Consider the following 16,178-nt stretch of genomic DNA (forward strand, 5'->3'; position numbering starts at 1 on the left):
TCATGTGCATCAAGTCTAGTTTAATACTTATTGAGCAATAAATCCTCCAAGTTCTTTTCTGCCTTTGTAGAAAGAGGACTGGGTTGGCAGGAGATTTTATTTTTATTTTGCCCAATAAAAACAACATCAGGACTGAAGCGGAACAGAGAAATCTAAAGCAAACTAGGACAAAAGAGTAACTAAAATTGTGTCAGCTATCAGAGAGAAACACAAGAAACATATGGCCGTAAGCATAACCTTTTCAGGAGCCAACTTCATCTGGGATTTGGGGAGAAAATGTTTTCTTTCCCTCCACTCATATCTGCTCCCAAGTTGATATATGCTGAAGATTGCTCCTCATTATTATTTGTCTTCTTACCAATGTTCCTTGGTCATGTAGCTTCTGCCTTCTTTCTATAGCTGGGACTCCTCCGACATGCAGTATCATTTCACTTCATTTACCTCCTCTTCCAGCTCTTAAGCAAGTCTAGTGTTTTGTAGATTTTCCTCAGGAAATGAGGAGGTGATAATGAGGAATCACAGCATGGCTGGCAATAAAAGAGTGAGAATGGTGATCACCAGCCTACAGTATCTCGTTACCTTTGCCACAGGGACTTTCCCACTGGCCAATTTTTTCTCTCCTCATCTCTGAACTTATCACTTTGAACCTCCCATTTCTAGTCCAAGGGTGATAAGGGATTTCTAAAACATTGTTTTTTGTGTGTATAAACTTAGCTTTTTTATAGCTGATAAAACTAATTAAAACATCAGACAAAGAAACAAATTGAAGAAAATAAGTCTTGGAGATTTTGTCTTGAACCTCTATGCATTGTTGATGTTGGATGGCTTCTTTATTTTTATTTATAGATTGAAGCTTATGGTATCTATTTTTTGTAGGTCAAACTAATTGCTGGCAATTTCATATGGTTGAACAATATATTTTTCTTTATGTCTGAAATTACTATAAGAAGAAATTTCCTCTTTAAAGTTTTGTTAACATTAAAGTTGATTTTCAATATAATTTTGTGCTGCTGGCTAAGTAGTCAAAATACTTGAATGAAAGTCAAAATTATCCAAGATAAAATAATTATGAAAAAAAGAGTACTTCTAGCATTGAAAAATAAGATGATGTGAATCAGAATTGATACTATAACATATGTTCAGTTAACATTTTAAAATATAATTTTGATCTTAGGGGGAAAGGTTTGGATCAAAAAAATTACAAGGACAGTGAAAATCAGAGTGGCATAATATTCTAGTGGCTTTTATATATTAATGCAAACAAACATCTGGTTCTTCGGGTGTATGGTTTGCTCACACATAAGAAAGTCAACTGGCATGAGACATTCTACTGCTCCCTTTATTTAATGGCATTGATTATAAGCTGTGATTTTATAAGTCCAAATGTGAGCACTTAAATAAGCAAAGGCATGTTTTTTCCAGGAGAATTCCCCTTCTCTTGGGCCCTCTGGTTGGTTCAAGGCAGTTATGACAACTATACCTATTCATGATGTAGCTGACACTGATGCTTGGAGGGAACTGTGGAATGGAAAAAGGCAAGGGCTTATTCCTGTGTTACTCTTGCCAGATATCTAGGGTAGGAAGTCTATTATGTAGCTTGCTCTTCCTGCCCTTGTCATCACACCAGAAAGGCGGGCTTACCCTGAGAAGGAAGTTATTGTGAAAATTATTTGTAATAATCAGAAAGGAGAAAATGGTATGCTTCTCTAATACCAAATTTATCAAAAGCGTAAATCAAAGAAAATACACAAAAGATTTAGAAAGTAACAATACTTAAAAGCATAGAGAATTAAGCAATAATATTGTTTCATAATGAAATGAAATAACAAAAATTGCCCAGAGGCACCTGGGTGGCTCAGTTGGTTAGGTGTCTGCCTTCGGCTCAGCTCATGATCCCAGGGTCCTGGGATTCAGCCCATGGCTGGCTCCCTGCTCATAGGCAGTCTGGTTCTCCCTCTGTCCCTCCCTCTGCTTGTGCTCTCTTTCGCTCTCTCTCACTTCCTCTCAACTAAATAAAAATAAAATCTTAAAAAAGGAAAAAGAAAAAAATTGCCTGGACAAAATGGCAAATGCATTAAAATATAGAGAGTTTTTAAAAACAAATTTAATTTATCATTAGGCCAAAGTAGGCATGATAGGAGTTCCAAAAAGAGAAGAGAGAGCAAAATATTCATATGTAAATGCAAGGACCCAAAAACAAGCTCGAAAAAGAACGAAGTTGGATGACTCACTTTCTGATTTCAAGACTTACTACAAAGCTACAGTAATCAAGACGGTGTGGTACTGGTCTAAGTCTAGAAATAGCAATCTTTGGGATAAACTTCAGAGTTCAGCAATAAGTCCTTATACTTATGGTCAATTGATTTTAACAAGGGATCAGAAACAATTCAATGGAAAAAGAATAATCTTTTTTTTTTTTTTTTTAAATAATCTTTCAACAACAGTTGCTGGCGCAATGGGATATGCACATGCAAAGTGATGAAGATGGACCTCTGCCTCACAACCATATACAAAACTAACTTAAAATGTATCATAGAACAAACTGTACCATCTAAACCCATCAAACTCTTAAGAGAAAATTTAGGAATAAATATCCATGATCTTTGATTATGCAATGGCTTTTGGAGACATGACATCAAAAGCACAAGTGAAAAGACCTAGATAAATTGTACTTCATCAAAATTAGAAACTTCTGTGCTTCAAAGAACACCATGAAGAATGTGAAAAGATAACCTACAGAATGAGAAAAACATTTGCAAATCTTACATTTGTGAGGGACTTTTACTCAGAATATATAAAGAACTCTCACAACTTAACAATAGAAAGACAAATGATGAATAGTCAGTTCTCCTAAGACTGATTTCCCATGAGCACATGAAAAGATGCTCAACACCGTTGGTCATGAGGGAAATGCAAATCAAAACGACGGGAGATACCACCTCATGCCAGCAACCTCAGTGTCCATTAGCAGGTGAACTGCTATGAACCAAGTACAGGAGAACCGTATGAAAGAATATTAATTGGCAATAAAAGTGAATGAAGCACTGATAGATGTTGCCACGCAGATGAACCTTGAAAACATACACTAATGAACGAAGCCAATCGTTCAAGACCACGTGTTGTATGATTCCATTTATATGAAGTGTCCAGAAAAGACGGATCCATAGAAACAGAAGGTAGGTTAGTATTTGCCAGAGGAAGGGAGGAGGGGAAAATAGGAAGTGACTCCTAATGGGGACAGAGACTTTTAGGATAATGAAAATGTTCTAAAATTAGTGGTGATGGTTGCTAACTCTGTGAACACATAAGACCCACTGGACTGTGCACTTTATTTTTTAAAAATATTTTAATTTTTTATTTATTCATGAGAGACACGAAGAGAGAGGCAGAGACATAGGCAGAGGGAGAAGCAGGCTCCCTGCAGGGAACCTGATGTGGGACTGGATCCCGGGACCCCAGGGTCATGACCTGAGCCAAAGGTAGAGACACTCACCCACTGAGCCACTCAGGTGCCCCGACTGTGCACTTTAAACGGGGGAGCTTTATAGCATGTTAATGCTATCTCAAAACTGCTATCATCAACAAACTTATCTTGGGGGCTCAGTAGGTTGATCATCTGCCCCCAGCTCAGGTCATGATCCAGGGGGCCCTGGGATGTGTTCTGAGTTGGGATTCCTGCTCTGCAGGGAGTCCACTTCTCCCTCTGCCCTTCCCCCTGCTTGTGCTTGCACTCGCTTTCTCTTAAACAAATAAAATATTTAATTAAAAAAAGAAAAAAAAAAGCTTAATCTCGTTGCTGGAACAGGAGTAAAATGAGTGTACTGCAGATGAGTTGCCTTTTCTCGCAGGTAGTTACAGCTCCCGTGGCTACCTGAAAAGGACGTGGTGCAGGTATCAGGGTCTGGTATTAACCGCCGCAAACCTTGATGAAGTGGCTGATGAGCCACTTCAGTAGTCAGAGGGCTTCTCTCCACCACTCCTTACTATTACCTGCCATAGTGTCGTCAAGTTAATAAACAAGCTAATAAACATACCTGTTTTATCAAGAGTCTGAGTATGTTTCTAAAAACATTGTCTTCCAAAAGTGAAAAAGGCATAGCAAAGTCAGGTGGACATTAACTTTGGGTTACCTGTGTCTCCATGTCATCCTTCCCCCATCTCTATTACTTTTTATCACATCAGATTACTGCAGCTTTTAAAATATTTGCAAATAGAATGTGAAAATTCTAATGATTGGTACATGCCTGAAGTGATCTGTGGTGTTGGAAGCAAAGACGCTTGGGTTCTGGTAAAGTATAGACACAAAGAGTAGACACGTATTCCTTTAAGCATTTAGGAATGAAAAGGAGAGTCTAAATGTAAGTTTTAGCTTCTAAACCCTGCGGTCAGCCGTATGGCCATCCCCAAAGTGTTACTGTTTCTGGCCAAAATCTCCTATGAAAACAGAATTAGATTCCACTTAAGCCAAATCTTTTCATTATCATGTTCTAATAAACCAAACAAGGAGACTCTTTCTGGTAAGAATCCTATTCTTTAAGGAAAATCATCAGAATGAGGGCAGGGAGCAATCTGTCACACCTTTAATCAGGGTACATAATAGAATACGAGGAAAAGATGTAGGAAAAGTGTAACAGAAAACAATAAAACAAAAGATGCTCGGTTAACTCCAGGAGAAAAGAGAGGTGAGACAGATCAGTTGGAGGACGAGTACTTCAAATCAGTTGTTATTGAGTGTGGGAAGCCGGAGTCAGGGGACTTGAATGGAGAAGAAGCAAATAATCAAAAAGAACAAGATTATAGTGAGATGCTTTGCCCCTTTCTTTCCTATCTCCTGAATTGCCACCAAAACTCTTCGCTCAGCACCTTGTACATATACACAACAAAATTATTTATAGATACTGCCAAAGCTACTGCTCAGTACCACCTTTTATTTTATTTTTTTATTTTATTTTATGGGAAAGGGGAGTATTATTTTTCAATGAGCTTTAACAATATCCACTGTATCTCTAGAGAGATTTAGATTTTTTTTTTACATCTAACACATATTCTTGTTTTGTTTTTTTGTTTTTTTTGAAGACTTTATTTATTTATTAATGAGAGACAGAGAGAGAGAGAGAGAGAGAGAAAGACAGAGACAGAGACACCGGCAGAGGGAGAAGTAGGCTCCATGCAGGGAGCCTGACGTGGGACTTGATCCCGGGTCTCCAGGATCACGCCCTGGGCTGAAGGCAGATGCTAAACCACTGAGCCACCCCGGCTGCCCTCTAACACATATTCTAACTTACTTTAAAATAAGTTAGAATAACTTTACAAATTCACAAATGAAAATTATACTTTTAGTGGCAGGTAAATATTAACCTATTGGTTTAGATGCAACTAAATGTGAAGTCAATCATGTACCAGAGAAAAAAGGCCCTGCTTTCATACCCTGATGCTTCAACGTATTTCAATTTGCACATATAAACCCAACTTTTTAACAAATATTTTTGTATTTTGAGTATAGATACTCTATTTAGAGCACTTCACTCCAAAAATTTATCCTGATTTCAGATAATCTTTATTTCCAATAAACCAAACCACAAATAGACCCAACTATTTATCCTGATTTCAGATAATCTTTATTTCCAATAAACCAAACCACAAATAGACCCAACTATTTTCTATTTTAACAATGGTTTTATTAGTTTTAGAGACATTTTAATTTGCCTTATAGGATTTTTTATTAGATAATGCAACTTTTAAAGTTATTGATTGGCATCTTGAGATAAACTTGCAAAACTTACCATGTTCATCCTTCTCATCGTAGTTTAACACAGTGTTCCTTATGCTTCTTTGAAGCAATAGTCCATGGAAAACTATGGACTATTGATTCAAGACTAAAAACAGTTACAAACTTTATAATGGTAAAAAGTACCACTGTGGTGTAGAGTATTCAGCGGAGTGCTTTGTCCACTGACTTACTGTGTCATCAGCACGCTCCTCTGGCTTATAGGGCCTACCGTGAACTTTGGCTCAGTATGCATGTGGGATTTCTCAAAACTGTTCTGTTAAGAGAAAGGAATTTACATAATAAATATTATTTTTTTAAAAAGATTGTATTCATTTGTTTATTCATGAGAGACACAGAGAGAGGCAGAGACACAGGTAGAGGGAGAAGCAGGCTCCATGCAGAGAACCTGATGCGGGACTCAATTCCCGGGCCCAGAGTCAAAGGCCGACGATTGACTGCTAAGCCACCCAGGGATCCCATACATATTATTTTAATAGTCACATGAACAGCACCTATCTGTATCTGTAGAGATTTCAATGGCCCAAAACACTTCCATGAGTTCCACAATAAGGATACACTAGGTCAAGGCAGCACCAGATAGCTCTGTCCTTGAAGGTGAAGTTGCAAATGAGGCCATTTGTGTGAGGTGTTGTCAGTGTGTCTGGCAAATGAAAAGCATCTATTGTTGTTAAGGATGAAGATGAAGGTGATGATAAATGACTACTCTATTTTGTAATCATGCTAAATACTAGCATTGTGCTAAGGGGCGTTTCCATTCGATATGTTTTAAGATGTTCTAGAGGTTGTGTCTGGTTTAGAGAATCAACTGGAGTAGGTCAACAGTAACGCTGCTCTCAGTTCTGGCTTCTTCTCCTCGAGGGAAGACACTGACCACCAGTCATTGCACTCTTCCCTCCAGAGACCGGAGGAGCTTTTACAACCCCTGTTACATGGTGTCCAAGCACCCGAGACCAATTTTGGCCACATCTGACAAAAACAATGGCCATTCTAGAGGTCTTATCTCGAGGATTAGGGAGTTTAATAGGCAGTAGATTACCTGACCTAGCATCCAAGAAAAGGTTGTGGAGTTCAGAACTAGGAGAGAATTAGGAAACAAACAAACAAACAAACAAACAAATAAATGTATTTATTAGGAGTTTCTGCATTGGTGAACACATCCACATGTCGGGTGAGTGGAGCATCCCAGCTCCACAGGGACAGAAGCTCCTGTGCTTGAGACCCTTCCAATCTCCATCTTTATCTGGCTGTTTATCTGTATATTATATAATATCCTTTATAATAAACCAAAAAATGTAAATAAAGAATTTCCCTGAGTTCTGTGAGCCATTATAGCAAATTATCAAGCCTGAGGAGGGACTGCGGGAATCCCAGACTTATAGTCAATTGGTTGACAACCCGAGATGTATGACTAGTGTCTGAAGTGGGGGCAGCTTTGTGGGACCGGGCCCTTGCCTGTGAGATCTGAGCTAACTCCAGGTTGTTAGCGTCAGAATTGAATTGAGTTGTAGAACACCCAACTAATACCCCAGGAGTTGGAGAATTGGTGGCTGGTGTGAAGGAAAATCCCACACATTTGGTGTCAAAATATTCCGGTGGGTAGAGGAAACAGTTTTCCTTAGATCACTGTCCTCAAGAGCGCTTCTGTGGTAAACTGAGAGTAGTGCAGCACTCTGGCCACCAGACTATTGTGAAATAGTTACTTTCTAAATTATCTAAGTTCTATATTATACTGCCTAGCTCTTGCAATCCAATGCCTTAGTGTACCTTCCGAGACAAAAGAAGAGAGATTTGAAATCCCATAGTTGAGAGACTCTCAATCTTCCAAATCTCTTTATCATTTATGGTTTGGAACGTGCATAACGGAGTTCCACATCGGATGAGTAGCTTCTATTGGACCTGACCATCCCATAGGTAACAATCATAAAAACTAGGCTAAAAAAAATAAATAATGACCCAGGGCCAACTTACCACTGATCAAAGATGAAACTATTTGAGCTTCTTCAATAATGACAATAAAGGCCATCCAGACCCATCAAATGTGTTCAAATGCATGATTTGTCACTTTCTGACATCCAGGAAATACACAGTATTAAGCATTCATCTTCTCTTTCCTGAAAGAACCAGACCATTGGGTAGCCAAATAATGGATAAGGAGAGTACATATTCATTAATGCATTTAATATAAAAACATAAAAGGTTATGGAATTAAGACATACATGCATGTACACACACATATATATGATTTTAGGAAAAAGGAATGCTTAATGTCTCTCTTTTTATACGCACACGCACAGACGCTTACTGCCTACTATATAGATAGACATTAAGCATTCATATTTGCTGATGTCATTTTAAAAAAAAAGCCCCAGAAAAACAGAGCCTCTTCTCATAGCTAGAGTGACCCTTTTATAAATGTAAGTCATATTATATCTTATATTTGGTCAAAAATCCATAATAGCTCTCATTTTCTGAAAAGTGAAAACCAACGTCCTTCCAAATGCCTGTAAGAACCTGTAAGAACTGTCCTTGAATTAGCTCCTTACCTAATTTCTCCTCTTGACTATACTCCTGCTACAGGGATTTCCTTCCTCTTCTTTAACACTTGAAGTGTGTTGCAACTTCAAGGCCTCTGCATTGGCTCTATTTTCTGCCTGGAGTGCTCTTTTCCCTCACTGTCACACAGCCAACTGTTGTCTTTTTTCAAATCTTTGCATGAAAGTTATCTTCTCAATGAGGATTATGGGTGCATCTCATTAGAAATTACCACCAACTCTCCTGCTTCTCCTGCCAAATGCACATCCTTTCTGACTCTCCTCTTTATTGTCCCAAGGCTCTTATCGTTACTAATATTCACTACTATATTGTTAAGAGTTGAACTGCCCACACACACACACTTCAGAATGTGATCTTATTTGGAAATAGGGTCCTTGCAGATGTAATTAGGTAAATTAGAGTGGAGTCTTCTTACTGGAGTGGGCGCAGTAGTGGAGGCTACTCTAAATGGCTCATGTTCTTATAGGAAGAGGGAAATTTGAACATGGAGACACAGGGAGAAAATCCTGTGATGATGAAGGCCCGGATTAGTTATGCACCTGAAATAACCCCCAAAGATCACTGGCTAAGCCTGAAGCTAGGAAGAGGCAAGGAAGGATCCTTCTGTGAGTGTGCATTGGAGCGCTGCCCTGTGGACACATTGATTTCAGATTTTTAGCCTTCAGAACTGTCAGACAATAATTTTCCTGTTGTTTTTCACCACCCAGCTTACGGCCCTTTGTTGAGGCAGCCTTAGGAAATGAATTCATCCATCTGTACACTATAGCTTTAGTATCCAATTCACCTCTTATTGTTCGTATTGCTTATTGTTTGCCCACCTCCTGTCCCCGACTCCCCTTCTCCCAGAAGGCAAACACAAAATAGCAGGGATCTTTCTTCATTGCTATATCCTAAAGCACCTACCAGAGTTCCTGGTCTGTAGCAGGTACTCAATACTATCCGAGCCAAGTAATCTTCACACACATTTCATCATTTAACCATTTTAGTTGTTCTTTGTGTATTTCCCAGCTGTTTGTTTTGTTTTGTTTCCATTTGGGGTTTTATTACCCACAGTCACAGGCAACATAGCCAGCAGGAATGATCTAAATAACCGCTAAAACTCAATTTCACATCTCTTCTGTAATACATATTTTAAAATCATTGTTAAAACTAATGAGGTTGACTGCTTATAATTTCATCTCTCTTTATTTCCCCCAGCCATGCTTTGTGGAGATGCTGTGAAACAGGTTATCAAGTCAGATACCAGAAGAGAATAGGAGAGTTAAGATAATCAGCTCTCAAGCAATGGAGAGTTGATTGAACATAAATTCTTTAACTCGCTAGCCAAGTCTACATAGAAGAAGTGATTATTCATAATAAACTTCCAAAACCATTATCCTCCTGGCCCCCCTTTATGACTTCTATCCACCAATCTGTTTATACTTCTCAACTTTCAGTTATTAAGAACATTCAATTACTTCTGGTTAGGGTAGATGAATTGCTTCCTTTGAGTTCAATAGTTTAAAAGCTCCAAAATTAGGTTATGTAGCTTAACTAAATTCATCTCTCAGCAAGCATAAAATCTGTGAAGTTTGACGGGTATTACACATTTACTAATGTAGGTTACTGTACCAGGATAAAATACCTCCCTATATGTTTATATTTGCACTGATAATTCCCCACTCTTCCTCCCCCACCTCACCCCCTCCCCCATACCCCGCCCCCAGCCATTAGCCACTAAAATTAAACCTTAAAATTGCCCCAGGGAAAGTGAAAATGCCTATTGTTTTTAAAAATGAGAGGTCATTCTTCGGCTTAAACTTTCTTGTTTTTGGTCTAGGGTAAGACAACAGTCTTGAATCTAAACCTTGTGAGGGGCAAAGGTTTTCAATCATAAAAGCTTCCTTTTCCAAAAGAAAATCTTGATGTTCTGAACATAGTGTTATGGTAAGCCACACTGAAGAGAAAAACAAAGATGTAGGGGACATTCTTGGTAGGCAGAAAGAAGTAGAGACCCTTAGAATAAAAAGGAGAGAAAGAGAAAGAGAAAAACAAAAGCGAACCCACATTCTTTCACTTTTTCTACCTGTTGTCATATAAAAACTTGGGGAAGACACTCATATAGCACCAGGCAGACCGGAGAAGCTAAAAGTAGAGGGGACTGTACACAGTTTCATATTGGAAAATCTAGAAAGAGACTGAAAAACAGAGTGCTTTCATAGCAACATAGGGTGAGCACAGCAGCATAGACATGACACCTTTAGTGTTTGGGCAGAGAAGGCCTCGGCCCATCTATGCTGCCTGCCTCAGTTCTTAGGGATCTATGTGAGGAGTCGAATTTCATTAGCTCCTGCAGAGTTCTTGGTCATGAATTTAAAGTGTCCCAACAGTCGCTAGACTTGGCAGGTGCAAGACCCATAGAGCAGACAAGTGTAGGCTCAGAACAAAATGGAAGGCATGGCTGAGTCTCCATGCAACCACGCCATCAATGAATTGCCAGCAGCAATGGAGGATTTGGGGGCTGGACGCTCAGCTCCTGACCTTGCTGAGAACAGCCCATACACTATACAGGTGGACATAACATGGGGACCAGGCAAGAGAATTATTCCTCAGCTGGCGGTCAATAGGAGCCGGCATAGGGCACCATGGGGACCAGCACCATTTTCAGCTTCCCCCATTTGTGTAGAGAGCATCTAGGGAAGGAGGAGGAGGGTGTGTGAAAGAAAGTCCCCATATAGAGATTTTAGATTTTCAGTAGATTAAATAACTACCAGAATTACCTATCTGCAAACCTAAAATGTTTCTTGTTTTGTTTTGTCACTTTCCTTTGGAAACAGAGGAGTCAACACAGGGGAGGGCTAAATCAGTTATAGGAACTGAAGACAGCAATGTTATTTTGCATGTATGGGCCATTTGTGAAAATATTCAATGATTTTCAGGGACTCGGTTTTTCAAAAAACTGGTTGAAATAAATAAAAAGTTTTGATTTAAAAGTTTAGTAAGATAGCATATGAGACCTCAGTACTGAAATAGCACAAAGTCTATCGATCATTCTATATCCTGACCAAAAAAAATTAACCTTTTTTCCCCTTGTGGACACTTCAAGTATTTTTAAATTATGTAATATTTGGAAACACAGATTCCATTTATACTTCACATTTCAGATTATAAAAGATGTATATGAAAACAATCCTTCTTGGGTAGTGTTAATGTGGTATAGGATTAGAAAAGATTTGAGATCTATTTTTATTTGGTAAATTAATTGTGTATTACTAGACATTTGTGGGGGCAAATGAACAATTTGATCGATTATCAATGATAGGAAATAAGTGTTTTCCCACCAAAACTGTACCCAATGCTTACAATTATAATCATGACTTGGGCATACATCTGTCATTTCTTTTTTTTTTTAATTTTTCTATTTATTTATGATAGTTACACACACACACAGAAAGAGAGAGAGAGGCAGAGACACAGGCAGAGGGAGAAGCAGGCTCCATGCACCGGGAGCCCGATGTGGGATTCGATCCCGGGTCTCCAGGATCGCGCCCTGGGCCAAAGGCAGGCGCCAAACCGCTGCGCCACCCAGGGATCCCACATCTGTCATTTCTTATGACCTGCTGATCATACTAAACGTTTTCTGCATTTTCACAGACTAAATATTAAGATGCCTTTGAATTAGAAAGGAAGAAAAATAGATAAGGTATATTCCCCACGTTTGAAATTTTTTTTTTTTAGTTTTTTATTTATTTATTTATTTATGATAGTCACAGAGAGAGAGAGAGAGAGAGGCAGAGACATAGGCAGAGGGAGAAGCAGGCTCCATGCACCGGGAGCCCGATGTGGGATTCGATCCCGGGTCTCCAGGATCGCGCCCTGGGCCAAAGGCAGGCGCCAAACCGCTGCGCCACCCAGGGATCCCCCACGTTTGAAATTAAATGATCCGCAGGAAAAATATTTTTATTTATTATAATTTTGAACAAAAAGACACTGAGTTGGTTAGATAGGACTTTTATTTTAAACAAAAATTACGATTCATTTGTTCACAAGACAAGATGAAAGTTAATATAACGACTTTTTAAAGTGAAATTATAGATTTCCTTGAGACTGACTTTATACAATTAATGAATTCATCATATTATATATATAACACATTGAAACAATCTTCCACATATTTACGAACTGACGTTCAAATCCAGAACTCAGACATAAATTAAATTTCATGTTACTAAAATTTCTTTGTTGTACATACAGAATTATTGTGACTATGTTTTAGACGATCCCAACATTTGTTGTCTCCTTGGTAAACATGAAGAATTATGACATATGAAGACACTGTATAAGGGAAATTAAATCAGCTTTGATCCCATTATTGAGAAAACCATACAGAATAGGATTAAGACAACAGGACATCATGCCTAGCAAATGACAAATGCAATACACCAATTTGAAATGTCTGTTTGAAATGAGGTTGTCATTAAAATCAGTTACCACATGGAAAAGGTGTAGTGGCATCCAGCTAACAGCAAACACTAGTATCAGTATGGTTAGTCTATAGAAAACACTTCGGGATCTCTTTTTGATTCTCATGATAGAACGGTTTACTCTCATGTCATGAACATCCGAGTTTTCTTCAGGTCTCACCTCAAAGCAGGTGGGGACCCCCGGTATGAACTTACTGGATGAAGAGAGCTGACTTCTTACAGAACCAAAGTTTTCTGGAAGCATTCTTGAATGGTTCTCTTGAGGAGGTCTTGCTGGAGCAGGTAAGACACATGCCGTCTTCTTGCTGTACCTTCTCCTGTGTTTTCTGATGAATGAATAGCTCCATTTATGGCTGCTGGAAAGTCTCACCTGAGGCCCACTCTTTTTGAATGGTTGAAGAGTTAAGTTGATCATCTCATTTTCTTCCAGTTTGTTTTCTTTGTTGGACAACCCGCAGCTTATACTCCTGCAGACACTGGTATGGCTCACAGTTAGACACACCAAGGGAAGAATATATTGGACTAGCAATAAAGAGATAGTAAAAGCAATTCTGTACGAATCAGATGGCCACGACTCAACACATAAATACCTGCTGCTCAGCAATGCGGAGTCAAATGTTTCCTGAAGTTCCACCAGACTGTGAAACACTGGAAGGGGAGAACAAATCGCAAAACCTAGTGTCCAGACAGTAGCAATCAGGAAGTAGCCATGGTTTGCTGTTAAATTATTAGATATAGGATGCTTGATCATATGATACCTGACAATGGCAATTGATATTAGAATTAAAGTTGAAACCAGAACTGACACACATTGAAGAAAAGGCATAATGTGACACATGACTTTGCCAAACATCCACTGATCCAGCAGGACAGAGGTCAGTGTAAAAGGTGAGCAAAACAGCACAACCAAAATATCAGAGAAGGCCAAATTTCCTATGAGGAAGTTTACCATCGTCTTCTGATTACGCTTTCTCATGAGAGCCATTAAAATAAGTAGATTCCCCATAAAACCGAGAAGACTTACAAATGTATAAAGTCCAATCAGAAAATACTGTAAATCATCTACACTGCTTTTATAGTCATCCCAGACCGGGAAATCAGAATTCCGAGTGGCAGCAGTATTGTTCTCTGTGGCAAGTGTCTTGTTATAAAAATCCTGGAGTTCTAAATCCATCTTAGAGTCCTGCTTGGAATAAAAAGACATTAGTTACCAACTTTTAAAAAATTACATGACTACGATAAATCAATTCTGAGAGGGAGACTACATTTTAAAATTTGTTCGCATCCCTTATTAATCTCCTAAAAAAAAAAAAAAGGTTTCATGAGGTCTTTCATTGGTTCCAAGTGCAGAACAAATATCACCTAATAACAATGACAGTAAGTCTGAGTCTATCATCATTCCTATGATGTATTAATTTTCATTAAAATCACAGATCTTGTTTTTTAAATTTATATAGATATAATGAAAGGGGAAGCATATAAGAACTTCAAGAGACCTAATTTACGATAGCTCGTTACTATTATTCATCCATTCAAGGTGCTTATTCCTGGTGTGGTCACATAATCTTATCTTAAAACATTTGCTGGTTTCCAACTTCAATCAAGGTCAAACTTAAAAGTCATCTATCCTGAAGTATTCCTGGGTCTACTCAATTGGATGCGATCTCCTCTTTGGAACCCCCATACTGCTCTGTGTATAGCCGTCTCATGCCATATGTCACAATTTGCCTTGCAATGCAATTAAAATACATAGAAGCCTACCTTATCCACTTATAAGCAATGGAAAACAGAAAATCGTTATTTATTCATCGTGGTATCTACCACAATCCATGGCCCAGTGACTTCACAATTGTAGGTGCTAAATAAATATTTATAGAAAAATGAAAAATTCAAACAAAATAAATATTTATGGGAAGAGGAAAAATTCAAGCAAATGTCTTGTATCTTAAATATTATCTAGTTCATGCAGTGTTCAAATGTAAGCTTCTCAGGTGTAGAAACACTATCCTAGGACTTCGGTGTATGCAGTAGGCACTTAACTAAGTGTTTATCAAGCTGTACTGTTGACTATGTGTGTACAATTCCAGATGGCAGTCGTTCCATGATCAATTCTTCGTCCTTTGAGATGTGCCAGATTATCATGAGTTAGGATAGCTACTGACCAGCAGTCCACTAGTGTTTTGAAAAACAAAATTTACCTATTTATTTTTTTGGCCTAAAAACTGAAACTAATTTTCCACTTTAAAAAGGTGGAATAAATTCATATTGTCTAAGGAAAATCTGTATCTTAAAATTAAATACAGAAGTAATGCTAATATCACACCCCAGTATAAGTTCTTTTCCATTTCAAACAAAATTAACAGTGTAATATTATCGATGGCACAATGGTATTCTTATTTCCTGCTACACATTAGAGATTTGACAGTATTATAAAAAAGTAGGCACTATTATTTTTTTTAACAAGAGTTTCCTATAGAATACTCGGGACAGCAATAGTTAATTAGTTCTGATGGATATACACGTTGTTACAGAGATCCTCATATAATGCAAATTTAAAAAGCATTTACACTACATTTCAATTTATATTTACGTACGTATTTCTAGGTCTATAGTTGGATAACTATAGCTAAAACTATAAAAATACATATATATTTAATTAACGGTGAATACTATTATCTTTACCTTATAAGGAACTTTTAGGTCCTGATCCAAAATATCTCCAAATAGAAAATCCTAGTGTGTACATACATTCATTATAAATAATTTTAACTTCAGGTTTATAGACAGCAGGTTTCAAATAGGATGATACAGGCATCATTGTTCTATGAGAAAACCTGAAAGTTTAAGTTTTTCAGAACTTTGACAACTGATTCTATGTTGATTAAATTACTTTCTGGTAACTAAGCACATCCCTTTAAAGATAAATTAATTCAAAAGCTCAGGATCTTATTCATTCATTCTTAGGCACTAGCCAACAATTTCCATTGATACTGCCCCAAGTTAAAAGGGGTAAACTGGTGCAGGGTCACTCTCGTGGCCTACTGAGTCAGAGAGTCATCATACTAACCTCGCAGGAACTATTCTGTGTAGATTAGCGAGCTTCTAATCAAAGTAGCTTTGACTGGCCTTTCTGCCTAATTTTCCTGGGTTCTGATAACTCCTCTGGTTCCATCGACCTTGTTCATAATCGTTTTCACATTTATAATGCGCGTAGGTCATTTGTTACTGTGATCCCGCTTAGTTCTTCTGTTGACTCGCTTTCTTGAGACAACTCTTTTTCGCTGTAGATCAGTGGCTACTGGCCGCTTTTTCTACTAGCTTGTAGAAGGAAGGGCACTACTACTTGTAAGGAAGGACAAAAGAGAAAGCGA

The 16,178-nt window shown here is 38.1% G+C and overlaps 1 protein-coding gene across 1 annotated transcript; it reads right to left on the reverse strand.

The window, feature by feature from the left end:
- Positions 1 to 12,585: 12,585 nt before the first annotated feature.
- On the reverse strand, positions 12,586 to 15,975 carry NPY5R (neuropeptide Y receptor Y5). Its single transcript, XM_055336630.1, has 2 exons — positions 15,875 to 15,975; positions 12,586 to 13,990 (listed from the first exon to the last, which is right to left on the reverse strand). Exon 2 carries the CDS (start codon positions 13,979 to 13,981, stop codon positions 12,641 to 12,643), a length of 1,341 nt encoding a protein of 446 aa, XP_055192605.1. The 5' UTR covers positions 13,982 to 13,990; positions 15,875 to 15,975; the 3' UTR covers positions 12,586 to 12,640.
- Positions 15,976 to 16,178: the final 203 nt, after the last annotated feature.

Source organism: Nyctereutes procyonoides, unplaced genomic scaffold (assembly GCF_905146905.1).
Source record: "Nyctereutes procyonoides isolate TBG_1078 unplaced genomic scaffold, NYPRO_anot_genome, whole genome shotgun sequence".
Lineage (NCBI taxonomy): Eukaryota > Metazoa > Chordata > Mammalia > Carnivora > Canidae > Nyctereutes > Nyctereutes procyonoides.

Bases quoted from the DNA above. Each gene is read 5' to 3' on its own strand.
- NPY5R (XM_055336630.1), bottom strand. From the start codon at position 13,981: ATGGATTTAGAACTCCAGGATTTTTATAACAAGACACTTGCCACAGAG.